General features: G+C 53.8%; 1 protein-coding gene across 4 annotated transcripts in view; it reads right to left on the bottom strand.

The window, feature by feature from the left end:
• The window catches only part of CARMIL1 (capping protein regulator and myosin 1 linker 1), a 207,269-nt gene that overhangs the window by 75,872 nt on the left and 115,131 nt on the right, over positions 1-16,266 (bottom strand). For 3 of the 4 annotated variants that reach the window (XM_066246343.1, XM_066246347.1, XM_066246344.1), the window contains exons 16-21: positions 15,840-15,944; positions 11,901-11,970; positions 7,872-7,953; positions 6,469-6,568; positions 6,305-6,359; positions 582-754 (exon numbers count right to left, since the gene is read on the bottom strand). In XM_066246343.1, the coding sequence (XP_066102440.1) occupies positions 582-754; positions 6,305-6,359; positions 6,469-6,568; positions 7,872-7,953; positions 11,901-11,970; positions 15,840-15,944 (585 nt within the window). The remainder of the gene's footprint in view (positions 1-581; positions 755-6,304; positions 6,360-6,468; positions 6,569-7,871; positions 7,954-11,900; positions 11,971-15,839; positions 15,945-16,266) is intronic. The other variant, XM_066246346.1, reaches the window with a different exon arrangement.

Below are 16,266 nucleotides of genomic sequence, written 5' to 3'. Positions count from 1 at the left end.
CTACAGACACCACTGAGCAGGGCAGTGAGCACCAGGCTGACCTCGCTCTGCGTGGAAGAAATAGCTACAGACACCACTGAGCAGGGCAGTGAGCACCAGGCTGATCTCGCTCTGGACCAGCGGAGCCCGTGGGCCCCCCGGTTTTCAGTCTCAGGACCAGGGAGGGGAAGACAGGACCCTGGGCTCACAGGGCAGGAGAACCCCGAGTCACTCCTGCCCCTCTGCAGCTCTGCTCACTGGGCCCGCCCCCCAGCCGTCCACACTGCCCCCGCCCGACCCACACCTCGGGCAGCATGGACCCCGATGTGGGAAGGGAGCCACAGGCTCTCAGGCTGGCTCCGCCTCCCAGGGGAAACCTTTAAGACGGAAGCTTGAAGGAATCACGGCGTCTAAATCTGGGAACTCCCCCCAGGGTTCTGACAGAAGACTGAAAAGTCACCTGTCGCCTCTTCCTCCCAGCAGGCCTCCGGGAGCTCAGCCCCCAGGGCAGGGCCTCTCCCCAGGGCTCGCCGGTGAGACCCTTCGGCAGGCCGACCGCCAGGCAGGCATGACTCCTCCTCGGGCGCACGCCTGGCCCGTACCTGAGCTTGGTGTTGATCTGCAGGGCCTTGGCCAGCATCTTGGCGCCCATGTCCCCCATGGCGTTGCCGCTGATGTCCACTTTGGTCAGGGACGTGTTGCTTCCCAGGGCATTGATGATGATGGTGACCTCCGTCTTGAGTTTGGAGTCAGCCAGGGACAGGGACTGCAGAGGCTGTGGAGGGGACAGCACACACGTGGGCTCATCACTGGATCCTTGCCCAGCAGAGGACCCACAGCGCCAAGTGCCTCGTGGCTGCGACCCAAGGCTCTGGCATAAAACGGACGTTGGCGTCCAACGCGATGCTTGTCTCAGCGGTGGGAACCAGCCGCCTCTCCCCTCAGGGGAGAGACTCCCAGAGGGGCAGGTGCCAGCTCTCTGCTACGATGACAGAAACAAAAATGCTACACAGCAAGTTCACACTCTCCCTTTTTACCTGTTCTGAGTTCATCCAACACGAAACAGCATTTCCAAACACTAGCAGTGGGAGGGCAGGTGCCCGCTGCACAATGCCAGGGTCAGTGCCCGTTGACAGCTACTGAACGCTGACTCTGCTGAGGCTGTTCAAGCCTCTGACACTTACTCCTTCACTTAATCCTCCCAAGAGCCCAAACCTAGGCATTCTACGAGGCTGTTGTCCCCATGTCCCCCGTGAGAAACAAGAAGGTTGAGGGAGGCCTGACCAGGCGGTGGCGCAGTGGATAGAGCGTCGGACTGGGGTGCGGAGGACCCAGGTTCAAGACCCTGAGATCGCTGGCTTGAGCCCAAGGTCGCTGGCTTGAGCAAGGGGTCACTCTGTCTGCTGTAGCCCCGGTCAAGGCACATATGAGAAAGCAATCAATGAACAACTAAGGAGCCGCAACGAAGAATTGATGCTTCTCATCTCTCTCCTTTCCTGCCTGTCTGTGTCTTATCTGTCCCTCTCTCTGTCTGTCAAAAAAAAAAAAAAGAAGGTTGAGGAACTCAAGGTCACACGGAGGGGAGACCCTGGGCTGGACCAGATTCCATACTCCGGACCCCACACCGCACCCCACTCTCTCACCCTGGATCTACGAGCATCACTTAGCTTTATAAACAGCAATCAGAAGACATACAGCACCTACTTTTAGGAAAAGAAAAAGTCCAGCATGAGTGACCTTAGCATAACCTGTCTGTCTAGCGACTCTCACCAAGCTTCCCACTGTCCACATAGCCAGAGACTGACAGCCACTCGGCCTGCAGGCAGTTGTTTGTCCTGTGCAGAATCCGATCAAAATGCCAACCAGGGCCCCCTAACGACACTCCACTCGCTTTACCTGTGGACATTAGAATGTGCGACCCTTGAGTTAAGCTGTAACTGATTTGATGAAGTGGGATTCTAGCACTTGAACCAATGAAGCTCTAAGAGTCACAATCCAGACTTCCTGGGGATGGGATGTCTCAGAGTCACCCAAGGTGGTCTGTGCCAGCCCAGCCACACCAGACAGTTCTGCCTGCTTCTCCAAGGCAGCTGTCACCATGGGGACGAGAAGCTGGAAGCAGCTCCCAGGGTCGCCGATGACCAGTGGCTTGTGCGCCTAGCACTCTGACCCTGTGCCGGGTGGTCTGTGTGAGCCCCTCAGGCGCAGCACATGGTCTCCTGAGGGACCCCTGCCCGAGGCACACCTGCCACCTGGCCGCAGGAGGCAGCCGGAGGGGGCTGGTGGTCTGTGTGAGCCCTCAGGCGCGGCACACGGTCTCCTGAGGGACCCCTGCCCAAGCCACACCTGCCACCTGGCCGCAGGAGGCAGCGGAGGGGGCTGGTGGTCTGTGTGAGCCCCCCAGGCGCGGCACATGGTCTCCTGAGGGACCCCTGCCCGAGCCACACCTGCCACCTGGCCGCAGGAGGCAGCCGGAGGGGGCTGGTGGTCTGTGTGAGCGCCCCAGGCGCGGCACACGGTCTCCTGAGGGACCCCTGCCCGAGCCACACCTGCCACCTGGCCGCAGGAGGCAGCGGAGGGGGCTGGTGGTCTGTGTGAGCCCCCCAGGCGCGGCACACGGTCTCCTGAGGGACCCCTGCCCGAGCCACACCTGCCACCTGGCCGCAGGAAGCAGCGGAGGGGGCTGGTGGTCTCAGGACTCGGGTACCACAAAGTGGCAGTCCGCTTTGGGGGATGGGCCACCAGGGGCTCCACATATCGTCCCTATTGTCCAAACTCGATCGCGGTTTCTAAACCGAATACATCTGCGGTGACAGACCTAATGGTAACAGTGTATCAATTAGAATCAAACTGTTACAAGTGGAATTGCACCGTCTCAGGGCAAAGGCAATTAAATCTGGCAGGGTTGTCGAGGTCGCTTCCATTCCCTTAAGACCCACCACGCGAGCACGTGGAAAAAACTTAGCTGGAAGTGCTTCAGACTCGAGCAAGGAAAACAGGACAGCGCTGCTTTAACAAGCCCTGTCTTCGCCCTGCTTGTCACAGTCGCTGCTCAGCTGCTGCAGAAACGAAAGACTGCACTGTCCTGCAAACGCCGGGCAAGCGCCCGTCTCCGAGCAGCAGGCCCAGTCCTAGGGCGGCGTGCACACTCAGCACACGCACCCCCATGGACGCTGGGGAACAGGCGGAGGCTGGCGTGCGCACAGGACGGCCTGCGCCACGTTGCTCAGGTCATTGTTCCTGCCCGCCAGCTGCTGGGTGGGGCCCTGCTGTTTCTCCTCAGGGCGGAGCCGCGGTCCCCTGGCTGCGGGCCCTCCCGGGGCAGACACCTCTGTTCTCTCGTGACAACGTGGGTTTGCAGCTGGCGCCTCACAGAGAGAGTCCCTGTCACCCAGAGGCCCCTCCGTGTTCCCGTCCCCAGGCAGGGCGCGGCAGCCTGGCCCCCACTGTCCACAGTGGATGGGGACACTAGAGCCCATGGGGTGACCACAGGCCAGGTGTGTGTGACCCGGGCCGTCACAGAGCATGCTCTACAAACACGAGGCCAGAGTGGGAAGAACAAGAGAATCATCTATGTCCAAACCTGCAGTCAAACCAAACCAGTCCAATGACGCCAGTTATTGGCGAAGTTTTCATACAGGAAAGACTGAGCTCCTCACTGTGTTGAATTATTTTGCAAATTATTGATACGGAGCTAGAAACAAAAGCAAGGTCATTGCTTTTGGAAAAAGCCACTGATTTCAGTGACAGAGCATCGGAAGTCTTTCCCCAGATCTTACGAGGGCACGGGACGGGGACTCGCAGTGTGACGGAAGCCACATTTCTCACGGCAAACGTCACCACCTGCAAATAGCTTTTCCGGTGTGCTCTAAAGGTGGGATTCTCTCTCAGTGAGACTCAAGGTCACAGACACAGAGTTCAGAGACCCTCCTGTCGTAGACAAAACACGACACTCACAGATGTGTTTTCCATAAACTATAAATTTTCCTAAGATCCGTGATAGGAAACAAACGTTTTGAAATGAGTGAGAAGCACTAAGGCAATGCGAGGGGGCTCCGTCCGCTAAGACCGGGCCCGTCCGTCCGTCCGCTAAGACCAGGCCCATCCGTCCGTCCGCTAAGACCGGGCCCGTCCGTCCGTCCGCTAAGACCGGGCCCGTCTGTCCGTCCGCTAAGACCGGGCCCGTCCGTCCGTCCGCTAAGACCGGGCCCGTCCGTCCGTCCGCTAAGACCGGGCCTGTTGGGAAAACGCCAGCCCCACACCGAGCAGGACGGCGTAGATGCAAAGGCGCTGCGCAGGGCAAACGGCCCCGACTCTGCAGTGTACCCCACAGCCTAACTGTGCCCCCAAGCTGAACAACCCGGCATAAAGAACAACAAAATACAAGGATTATTAGCAAACCAGGACCCAGAGAACTGCCTCGAGTGTCACTTGTAGCCCACAGGTCGGAAATTGCACCCACACAACAGAGTCGGGAGAGAGAGGCTTCTCTTGCTTCCTGACCTGAACCCCGCAGAGAGGTGTGCCCATGTCAGCCGGGAAAAGCCCCGTCACCCAGGGGCACCACCAGCGTCCTTGGAAAAGTTAGCTTTATGGCTTTCAAAGAATTGGATGTCACCCTGTATGAACTCAAAAGGGTTAATTATACTGTTTTTTTTTGTATTTTTCCAAAGTGAGAAGTGGGGAGGCAGACAGACAGACTTCCGCATGCGCCTGACCGGGATCCACCCGGCATGCCCACCAGGGGGCGATGCTCTGCCCATCTGGGGCGTCGCTCTGTTGTGACCAGAGCCATTCTAGCGCCTGAGGCAGAGGTCACGGAGCCATCCTCAGTGCCTGGGCCAACTTTGCTCCAATGGAGCCTTGGCTGCGGGAGGGGAAGAGAGAGATAGAGAGAGGAAGGAGAAGGGGAGGGGTGGAGAAGCAGATGGGCGCTTCTCCTGTGTGCCCTGGCTGGGAATCGAACCCAGGACTTCCACATGCTGGGCTGATGCTCTACCACTGATCCAACCAGCCAGGACTGAATTATACTTTTATAAGGACGTGACACATCTCTCATGATTCATATAGGAAAATCACTCTTACAACCCACAAAAGTCACTATCACAAAACATGAATAATGTGAATCTCCATGGCAGGAATACTAATTGATTTGAAATTCAAGGCCCATAAAAGTCGAGTATGGCAGCCAAACAGGACAAAGACCGGAAGGGGACACTGTCTCAAAGAGCATCAATGACACAGAAGGGTGTGAGGCACCAGGTAACAGTGGAGTGCTTTTTGCTTTGTCTACAAAATGTCTTTTTCTTTTTTCTCTGATGCATTTTAAAGGACAGCAAAATAGGCTACTGCTTAAAATCAAATTTCTTCACCCTGATGCAAGTGTTAGCCAGGAGCAACTCAAGAGGGGGGAATATATATATATATGTGTATATATATATATACACATATATATATATATATATATGAAGGATTAGTGGATCTCGAGAAGCAATTTAGGGGGAGGGGCGGCTTTCTTAGCCTCTTGCAACCCTGCAATTACCAGATGGAATTCAAATTAGCTCTTTGATGCTTCTCTGCATGACAGGAGGTCACAAAGTTAACTATCTGGTAAAAATGCATGCCTGCAGATTAGCGTATTAGGTGACATGGGAAAATATAAGGCTTATTAAAAGACGGGCTCCAATTTATGATTCCTTTAATCTATTAGTTACAGTCTTCCTTTAATTAGTCATGAGTGGAATCAAATGTAGAGTAAGTTTTATTTTATTTTATATATATATATTTTTATTATTAAGTGAGAGGCGGGGAGGTAGAGACAGACTCCCGCATGCATCAAGACCAGGATTCACCAGGGAAGCCCCCTACCAGGCAATGCTCTGCCTGTCTGGGCCACTGCTCCGTTGCTTGGCAACTGAGCTATTTTTAGTGCCTAAGGCAAGGAAGGCCATGGAGCCATCCTCTGCATCCCAGGGCTAACTTTGCTCAAATCATCCAAACAGTCGGAGCCATGGCTACAGGAGGGGAAGAGGCAGGGGAGAGGGATGAAGAAGCAGATGAGCACTTCTCCTGTGTGCCTTGACTGGGAATCAAACCCAGGATTTCCACATGCCAGGCTGACACTCAACCGCTGAGCCAACTGGCCAGGACCAAGAATAAGTTTTCAATACCTCCTATCACTGCATTTTTTTCAAAAGTGACAACAGAAAAGGTGTACACACATCCAATCACCAACAAGCCCATCATCACCAAACCCCAGAGGAAACCGTAAGAGTGGCCACACACACACAAGACTTTGGGCAGGAGTTTCTGTAACAATACTCACGGACTCCTCGTCTTGAATCATCTGCACCAGGTTGTCCAGCACGGGGGCCAGGTTCCTAATGGGAAGGAAAGACATGGACAGAGGAGTCAAACATTTTCAGGGGGCTGGCTGCTCTCGTCACTGTCACACAAAAAAATAAAATAGAAAATATCCAACACTCTTACTTGGATTTCATATTGTTAAAATTCTTGCCCAACGCCAGGTGTTGTATGGATCGGTTTCTACTGAGCCACACGATCAAGGTCGACAGGTCGGATTCTAACCCTGGGAGGAAGGAGAGGGAGCGAGACTCAAACATGGCCCGACGGGGGCTCTGCGGGAACATGCTCAGCCAGGGCGCTTCCCCGAGGGCCCGGGAGTCTCATCTCTTCTTCCCAAACGAACGTTCTTGCTCTGATCGCCTGCCCTACTATTTCACAGGGACTAACTCTCTGCAGACTTCTTCCCCACCTTCTCCTGAGCAATCAGTGGGTGAACGAGTCAGCGAAGCCCGGGTGTGGAGAACACCAGAGAGTGTCCACACTCCCGCCTCCGGGCGGGGGGCTCCTATGCTCTGCCCCACTCCCTGGTGAGTGCCAGCGTCTGCATCAATGTAACAAGTTCCCTCACACGTGCTACAGAAACCAGTGGAGAGGACGCCGCTGAACGCCAGAGGCTGGGCTCACATCTTCATCGATGCATCTACGCTATTCGAATGGACCTCTTTCCACTCACTGCCTAGACCCCCGGTCAGCAATCTGCGGCTCACGAGCCACAGGCGGCTCTTTGGCCCCTTGAGTGAGGCTCTTCCACAACATACCACGTGCGGGCGCTACCTCGATAAGGAATGTACCTGCCTATATAGTCTAAGTTTAAAAAATGTAGCTCTCTCTCTCATAGCCCTGGCCGGTTGGCTCAGCGGTAGAGCGTCGGGCCTGGCGTGCAGAAGTCCCGGGTTCGATTCCCGGCCAGGGCACACAGGAGAAGCGCCCATCTGCTTCTCCACCCCTCCCCCTCTCCTTCCTCTCTGTCTCTCTCTTCCCCTCCCGCAGCCGAGGCTCCATTGGAGCAAAGATGGCCCGGGCGCTGGGGATGGCTCCTTGGCCTCTGCCCCAGGCGCTAGAGTGGCTCTGGTCGCAGCAGAGCGACACCCCGGAGGGGCAGAGCATCGCCCCCTGGTGCGCAGAGCGTCACCCCCTGGTGGGCGTGCCGGGTGGATCCCAGTCAGGCACATGCGGGAGTCTGGCTGTCTCTCCCCGTTTCCAGCTTCAGAAAAAAAAAAAATGTGGCTCTCAACAGGAATTTCAAGCGTGGTACTGCTGACATTTGGGTCTGCTGACTGGTGAGTTGGCTGAACACTGGCCTAAACCCTGCATTGTTGCTGCCCATGGAATCGGCCTAGCGAGACTCTGGCATAGACTTATTCTGTGAAAGAAACTCCATGGTTAAGTTAAACAGTCTTGTTCGGCAAGGCGCAGAGTAACCTCTTCATGGGGTGTTGTCTAGATTGGGCTGGAAGGTAAGCTTCCCATCACTAACTGGCCCCCGACACCCCTCCCTCTCTCCTCTTCCCCGAGGCCAGGCTCACCGTTGTCGGAGATGTCTAAGCTGGTGATGTTGTGGATTTCGGCGATGCAGCCTTCCAACACCTGTGCGCCTCCCGACCTCAGCTAGAGAACACAAACGGACGGTTGGTCAACTACTAATGGTGTAGCCAAAACAACAGTCTTAAACGCAGTACCAAAAAAAAGGCTACACTTAAAACCTTGAATGAAGTTATCACCGGTGGTAAAGAGCCAACAGTAGTCAGTGCTGCTGTCTCCTCATGTTACATCCACCAAAAATTATATATATATAAAAAATAAAAAAAAACCCAAGAAGGAGCTGTCCCAGGGTCACCATCAGCAAGACACTGTTGTCAACCCCCAAGAATTTTTTTCACTTCTGATTTTTGGAGATGTAACAAATCCTTTCTATATACGAGAAAGTGTCACCCTTTCCTTAGATGACACGTTTCAGGAATAACTCCCCACCAGGTAGCCGCAAAACAACCAAAGGAGGTGAGAAAGACAAACTTCGAACGTCAACCAGTTCAGGAAGGACCCAGCCCTAACTGTCCCAGGAAACAGCGTGCGGGCTCACAATGGCGCAGAAAGGGACTACAAAATGTTTCTACACACGCCCTGAGCCACAGAAGGAAAAGATGTTTCATTAATCTAAATGATGGTTTGCTGTGGTTAGCTACTACCAAAAAAAAACTACGAGTGAGTTATTCCAAACTACCTGTTTTTTTCCAAACAGCAGGACAACCTGTATAACCCAGTAGTTTTCATCTTTTCTCCAGGAAATCAGAAGCATAGTTTCCACAGGTGTGAGTATCTATTTACTCTCCTTTGGCAACTATCTGAGTTCCTGACTGTGTAGAGCACTGTGCTCAATGCGGAGTTTCCCAGCTGCCGCCACTCTGCTCAGCAAACCTACCACCCAGTGGGAAGGAACAGGGGCTCCTGTACCAAGTACTTACGTGCCAAGGATCACGGCAGGCTCTCTAGTTGCTTAGGAAAATTTTAACTTACATCAATTTCTATACCAAATGTATCACACAAGGTGCCATTTCCCACTCCATCGAGTTTTGAAGTAAGAATTTAAAGAATCTTTATTTTGCTATTTCAGAAGCGATGTTTTTATGGGACCCTGGACCAAAACCTGTCCATTTCTCTGGCTGCTTGTACATTCAGCAGAGTTTTCCATGGATCTTTGGGTCAGCCTCTGAATTCAGGAGTGTTTCCGTCGATGGGATTAAGTTCAGCCTTTCCTGCTTTTGAAGGTGACAGGAGATGACACGGAGGGGGCCTGATGTGAACTTGGAGACAGCCCCCTCCCAGGAGGCGGGCCTACACACTTGGGGGAGACCAGGGCGAGAAGCCGGCAGCCAGCACGGACCCTCTGCACGCCCCTGATTTCCCGGGAGAGGCGCCTCTTTCCTGAACGCCCCCTGAGCCCATCTTATCCCAGCACCTGCCACTCAAAATGTGGCCGGCCGGCGTCAGTCTCTACAGAGCTTGTTACTGGTCTCAGAAAACACTAGTACAGAAACTGACCACAAATATTTTATAAACCTTAGTAATAATTTTTTCCTTTTTTATTGAATTTATTGGGATGACGACCTTGGTTAACAGAATTATACAGGTTTCCAGTATATAATTCTACAACACATCGTCTGTATGCTGTACTGTGTGCTCTCCACCCCAAGGCACGCCTCCTTCCGTCACATCTGTCCCCCTCTGCTCTCTCCGTGTCCCCTGGTAACCACCATAATATATCATTTCAGGTCCACTGCACCTGATAATAAAAATTAAGGGCTTGTATTTTCTATGTCTTTTTAAATTTTTGCAAAAATATTGATTTATTGCAGATAAGTTTAAAACACACACACACACACACACACAAAAGGTTCTTCAGTACAAATAGTTTTGAGAAGCAAGGTTCCAAGTCACAGCAGTTAATACTTGAAATGAATGTGTATATAGACCCTGTCCAAGTTAAAGCAAGAAATAATTCAGGCAAACTCTTCAAGGAAACATAATTCGATTTTCAGAGCGTGATAAAAAGTTGTGCTTTTGAGAAGATAAAACAAAAGTGCACGTCTTTATCACTGCATGACTTGCCGTCGGTGATTTCTCTGCTGAGAAGTAAATTTTCTACAAGAACACCTCTGCTTTCTATTACTATAAAGCACAGCAAATATATTCCATTCACAAATACGGACAATACAGGTGACATTTAAGGTTTGACTCTCCTTATTTTATAAAAACTCTTGAGCGATAATATTTGTAGCATAGACTCACAAAAGTAACACTTTCCAATTGTTAAAAGTAGTCAGCTCTATCTGTATGTGCTAATGAATCGGTTCACGAAGTACTTACACAATGGCCAAGCTAAGGGAAGCCCAAGGAGAAAAAAAACAAAAATGTTACTGGCAGCACACAGATTAAAAATAAAGAACCTAAGTCTCTCTATCGATACATGTGTAAAGTAAAAAAGCAAAGAGTCAATAAAAACACTTTCCAAGTAGAATCTGTTCCTAAACCAAAAATCAAAAATTTAAGCAGGAAAATCACTAACCTTCCACTACCAAGAACATTCGGTTACATTCACAGGCTGTTTGCTGTCTGAACTCCCCCCAAAGCTAAACCTCTCCCTAAACAGTAAAAGCTTCGAAATAATTTGCATAGATTTGCATAATAAGGCGGGGCCTGCCCCAGTGCCTGTACAGCTGGTTTTTAAATCACCCTCATTTGGAACACACACACACACACACACACACACACACACAGGAATTATGTAAAAGCATCCGAGATCAAAGAGGGGTAAATGTGGTTAATCACTGACTATGTTTCCAAATGTTGGAAGTTAAAAATTACATTTCTTTCCAGAGGAAACTCTCCTCTCACTCCAGGAAGCGGGAATGTTTCAGTGGCTGCTCCTAGTTCTAAGTGATGAGTTAGTTATATTTCATACCCAAATAGTCACAATGGAGACAGAACAAGCAAAGACTAAAACCCAGAGAAAACTTCCAAAATTCATGCTCCTTCCCCCAGATCGCTGGCCTTTTAAAAGGACGTGGCACCTGACCAGGGGGTGGCGCAGTGGATGGAGCGTGGACCCGGGATGCTGAGGACCCAGGCTAGAAACCCCGAGGTCACCAGTTAGAGCACAGGCTCATCCGGCTTAAGTGTAGGATCATGGACATGACCCCAAGGTCGCTGGCTTGAAGCCCAAGGTCGCTGGCTTGAGCAAGGGGTCACTGGCTCAGCTGGAGCCCACCAGTCAAGGCACATATGAGAAAGCAATCAGTGAACAACTAAGGTGCTGCAACTATGAGTTGATGCTTCTTATCTCTCTCCCTTCCTGTCTGTCTGTCCCTGTCTGTCCCCCACTCCTTGCATGCTACAAAAAAAAAATTCATTAAAAACACAGTTGCGCCCTGGCCGGTTGGCTCAGTGGTAGAGCGTCGGCCTAGCGTGTGGAGGACCCGGGTTCGATTCCCGGCCAGGGCACACAGGAGAAGTGCCCATTTGCTTCTCCACCCCTCCGCCGCGCTTTCCTCTCTGTCTCTCTCTTCCCCTCCCGCAGCCAAGGCTCCATTGGAGCAGAGATGGCCCGGGCACTGGGGATGGCTCTGTGGCCTCTGCCCCAGGCGCTAGAGTGGCTCTGGTAGCAACATGGCGACGCCCAGGATGGGCAGAGCGTCGCCCCCTGGTGGGCAGAGCGTCGCCCCTGGTGGGCGTGCCGGGTGGATCCCGGTCGGGCGCATGCGGGAGTCTGTCTGACTGTCTCTCCCCGTTTCCAGCTTCAGAAAAAATGAAAAACAAAAAACAAAAAAAACACAGTTGCATGCATTCTGAATGGAGATCTGCGTCTGTCTGGGGATGGATACACCCCACAAAATACAGAACATCAGAACCTGCCCTAAAGAGTTTTTCGGCGTCACTGGGACCCTCTGGAATCTCCGAGCCACACTTTGTTCCAGAATAGAAGACAAACAGTGTCCAGGCCGTCCTCCACCCCCACCCCACCCCCACCCCCACCCCCGCACAGTCCCCGGGGCGCTTACCTCACAGCTGCTGAGGTCCAGGGACACGGCCCGCAGGTGGTGGTTGCTGGCCAGGCTGAGCAGCAGCGCCCTGCGGAGGGAGCACAGGGAGCTCAGGGCCACTCCTCGCTGGGCTGGGCTGGGCTGGGCAGGTCAGGACGCGCCCACACAGAGCCCAGAGAGGAACGGCAGCAAGCACTCTGTTCGCTACAACGCACTCACCACCCCAGTGCCGACCTGTTCTCAGGTGCCCGGGGGAGGAGCTCCAGCCACCTGCCCGCAGAGCACTCAGTGCCGCTGCGAGGTGGGAGGCAGGGCATTCAGCCCGCAGAGCACTCAGTGCGGGTGCGAGGTGGGAGGAGCTCCAGCCCCCTGCCGCAGAGCACTCCGTGCGGGTGCGAGGTGGGAGGCGGGGCATTCCTGCCCACAGAGCACTCAGTGCGGGTGCGAGGTGGGAGGCGGGGCGTTCCTGCCCGCAGAGCACTCAGTGCGGGTGCGGGTGCGAGGTGGGAGGCAGGGCATTCCTGCCCGCAGAGCACTCAGTGCGGCTGCGAGGTGGGAGGCGGGGCATTCAGCCCGCAGAGCACTCAGTGGGGGTGCGAGGTGGGAGGAGCTCCAGCCCCCTGCCCGCAGAGCACTCGGTGCGGGTGCGAGGTGGGAGTCGGGGCGTTCCTGCAGGCAGAGCACTCAGTGCGGGTGCGAGGTGGGAGGCGGGGCATTCCTGCCCACAGAGCACTCAGTGCGGGTGCGAGGTGGGAGGCGGGGCGTTCCTGCCCGCAGAGCACTCAGTGCGAGTGCGAGGTGGGAGGCGGGGCATTCCTGCCCACAGAGCACTCAGTGCGGGTGCGAGGTGGGAGGCGGGGCGTTCCTGCCCGCAGAGCACTCAGTGCGAGTGCGAGGTGGGAGGCGGGGCATTCCTGCCCACAGAGCACTCAGTGCGGGTGCGAGGTGGGAGGCGGGGCATTCCTGCAGGCAGAGCACACAGTGCGGGTGCGAGGTGGGAGGAGCTCCAGCCCCCTGCCCGCAGAGCACTCAGTGCGGGTGCGAGGTAGGAGGCGGGGCGTTCCTGCCCGCAGAGCACACAGTGCGGGTGCGAGGTGGGAGGCAGGGCATTCCTGCAGGCTGGGCTCTGAGACTTCCCACTCTCCCACGGTGGGCACAGGGCCCGCTGCCTCCTGCACAGACACCCAGCCCTGTCCCTGGAGGCTGGGGGTGGCGCTGTCTCCTCGTCCCCGGAACCCCGCTCACTGGGCCCTCGCTGTAAACACTGTCCTAGGACACAGGCTGAGGCACGTCTCCTCAGGGCAACGCTTCTGTTCAATCGCTTACTCAAGTGTTTTCTTTTCCTAGATAGTGGTATTCTCCCCTGTCTTTCTCGGGGACCGGGCTGACTCCCATCTCTAAGTCCACTGCCTGGGAAACCCAACCTGCGCAGGGAGTTTGGACAAATGACTCAGCTTCTCTGAGCCTCAGTTTCCTTAAGTGTCAACAGGGACAACGATGCCTTCCGACTACGGCTGGCATCACTGAAGGTGACGGTCCCTGTCCAAGTCCCCATCCCCACCCCTCCCAGGTTAACCTGAGCACCTCAGCATGTCAGATCTTTTCAAATCACAGTTTCACCTGCAAGGTGTCTGCAGTGTCGTTTACAGAATCTCCGACCGGGAAGACTGTTTCCCCACATTAAAATTCTGTTAGGTCTGGGAGTCTGTGAGTCAGACACAGACTAACAGCCTACTGGCTTCCCACTAATTACCTGCTCTACCGCGCCGACCAGAAGTCCCTCAGGTTCTGACCTACCATAATGAAACATCCCCATAAATAACCACAGGTCACAAGATCGGATGGTTACAAAATAACTCTGACATGCATTATTTGCAAGCATCTCTACAGCGTGTCCTGTGCCGCTGTGTGGAGGATGCTATGGAATCAATTATGCCAATCAAGAACCACTCCGCCTCTTCCAGGAATCAACGACCCCGAAGGAATCAGAACTCCGGGTGCTGAGAGCTGAGCTGAATGTGCTCTGAATACACCCGTCTCCCCATAACACGCTGTGAGGCCAAGAGTCACGCCTGACTTTGCTTCCTACTCGGTGCCCCCCGGCATCCGGCACGTTGTAAATGCTCAGTGAATAGCAGCTGGATGAGTAAGTGAAGGAGTGTGGCCACATTATGAGAGAGCCCCCCTAGAATACCGGCCTTGATGGTTTTACTAACATCCGTGCACAGAGCCGAACCGTGAGGCTTTGCGCTATCTGCAGCTGTTACACTTGGAGACCTCTAATGTATTAATTCAGTCTTCCAAAGAGAAGGGCCAGCTGCAACATCAGACGTTTCTTCCTCAGCACTGCACGGGACCTGCTTGTTCTTAAAAGGCACCGTTGTCGCCCTGGCCGGCTGGCTCAGAGGCACAGCATCAGCTCGGCATGTGGAAGTCCCGGGTTTCATTCCCAGTCAGGGCACACAGGAGAAGCGCCCATCTGCTTCTCCACCCCGCCCCCTCTCCTTCCTCTCTGTCTCTCTCTTCCCCTCCCGCAGCCGAGGCTCCATTGGAGCAAAGTTGGCCCAGGAGCCCAGGATGGCTCCATGGCCTCTGCCTCAGGCGCTAGAATGGCTCTGGTTGCAACAGAGCGACGCCCCAGATGGGCAGAGCATCGCCCTCTGGTGGGCATGCCGGGTGGATCCCGGTCGGGCGCATGCAGTAGTCTGTCTCTCTGCTTCCCCGCTTCTCACTTCAGAAAAATACAAAAAAAAGAGAAGGCACCCTTGTTTCAGCCATTCGTAACTGTGTGAAACACTATAACCAAGAATTCCACCCCTCTCAAAAAGAAAAGAGGAGGCAGTTTGCAAACCAGATGAAGAGGAATGTCCTAGTGACACAGAAACAGAACATTTCAACACATGACGAGGGAGAAGAGTCGGCACCGACCCGCAGGCTCGGGAGCTGCGGGAAGGAGAGACCCAGGCTCGCCGCTGGACCCGAGCACGTCTGACCACGGGGGGGCGTGGCCACTGGAGAACACGCTCTTCAGACTCAGAGGGAAGTGGAGTCTGCAGCCCTTCTGATTACTGCCGGGAAGAACGGGGAACAGAAGAAATTCCAAGGGTGATAAATGATTCCCAAACCCTGATGTAGCTGGAGAAGTTTAACCTCATGGCTGCACCTCCCTACCCTGCAGATATTAACCCGTAACAAAGACATCTGCCAGGGTCACAATAGCCGAGAGCGCACCTGTGCTGACCTGGGACATTCAGAACCCGAAGCACCCAGAATCTGATTCTGCGGCACATGCGTGTGCAGTCAGATCAGCACTCTTAGTAGAAACACACCGCTCCCAAAAATTAGGGGGTCCGGGAACGGGCAGAGAGAGACTCCAGCACTTTCAGCCTCTGGCACCAGAGCGCATTATCAGCAATGAAATAAAAGTTGGTTTTGCATCTCATTTGCATAACCGAACAACTGTCTTTGACTTGTCCTTTGCTTTTCTGATGTCCTTGTTTACTTAAAAAAAAATCAAATGTGTCTTGTTTCTATTGCTTCCTGTCTGTTTTGACATATCCCCTGATTTTTGGGAGCGGTCTACTTAAATGTGGGTGGAAAACATGCACACGCAAGGACATATCAAAAATAGACTGAAAGGGTTCAGAGGAAAAGCAGTCATTCCTGGGAACACAGCGCAACTTTGGCGGAAGAACAGGGACGGCGGCCAAGGTCACAGAGAAGGGGACATTTTCCTCATTCACACACGGGGCAATCATGTCCGTACTGCACAATATATAGTGCTAAAAAGAATAAAATCAAATCAAATCAGACTTCCTTTTGTGCCTGAAAGTAAAAAGGTGTTTCTGTTGGCCTCATCGGTTTTAGGGTTACGCGTCCCTCCCCCTTCCCTCGGGCACACTCACTCCCACAAGCCGAACGTTTAGAAGCTCCGGAGGGAACGGATCCACCACTCACTTTAAGGGCTCCGGAGACAGCTTTGTGCCTGAGAGGTTGATGTGCTCCAGAGCAAGGGAACTGCTGAAAAACTGCTTGAAGGACAGGGGCACTTCCTTCCCTTTCCTAAAAGACAAAATAGGGGGGGGGGGGTCACCCCGGCGGCCGTCCTCACGTCCCAGCACCCGAACGCCAGCACACGACATCATCCCACAGCTGGTGCCGACACTGTGAAATAGCCCGTGGATCAGCTGTACTTTCAGTAGAAATGTCAGGGCCGGAAGAAACTGGATGTCTGAAATCTAAATAAACGGACCCGATGCACTTCGAGGAATGATGGAAGAGAGGCTAAGACGTCCCACAAGGTCCTTACAGCAGTGCAGTCCTACCCTTTGCAGCCAGTGAACGCCTGATGGTGCAGCCAGTGAACTTCAGGCTTGGGTGTTTA

This window comes from Saccopteryx bilineata, chromosome 11 (genome assembly GCF_036850765.1).
Source record: "Saccopteryx bilineata isolate mSacBil1 chromosome 11, mSacBil1_pri_phased_curated, whole genome shotgun sequence".
NCBI lineage: Eukaryota > Metazoa > Chordata > Mammalia > Chiroptera > Emballonuridae > Saccopteryx > Saccopteryx bilineata.
The sequence above is the reverse complement of the archived record's forward strand: the minus strand, read 5'-3'. Positions and strand labels throughout refer to the sequence as shown.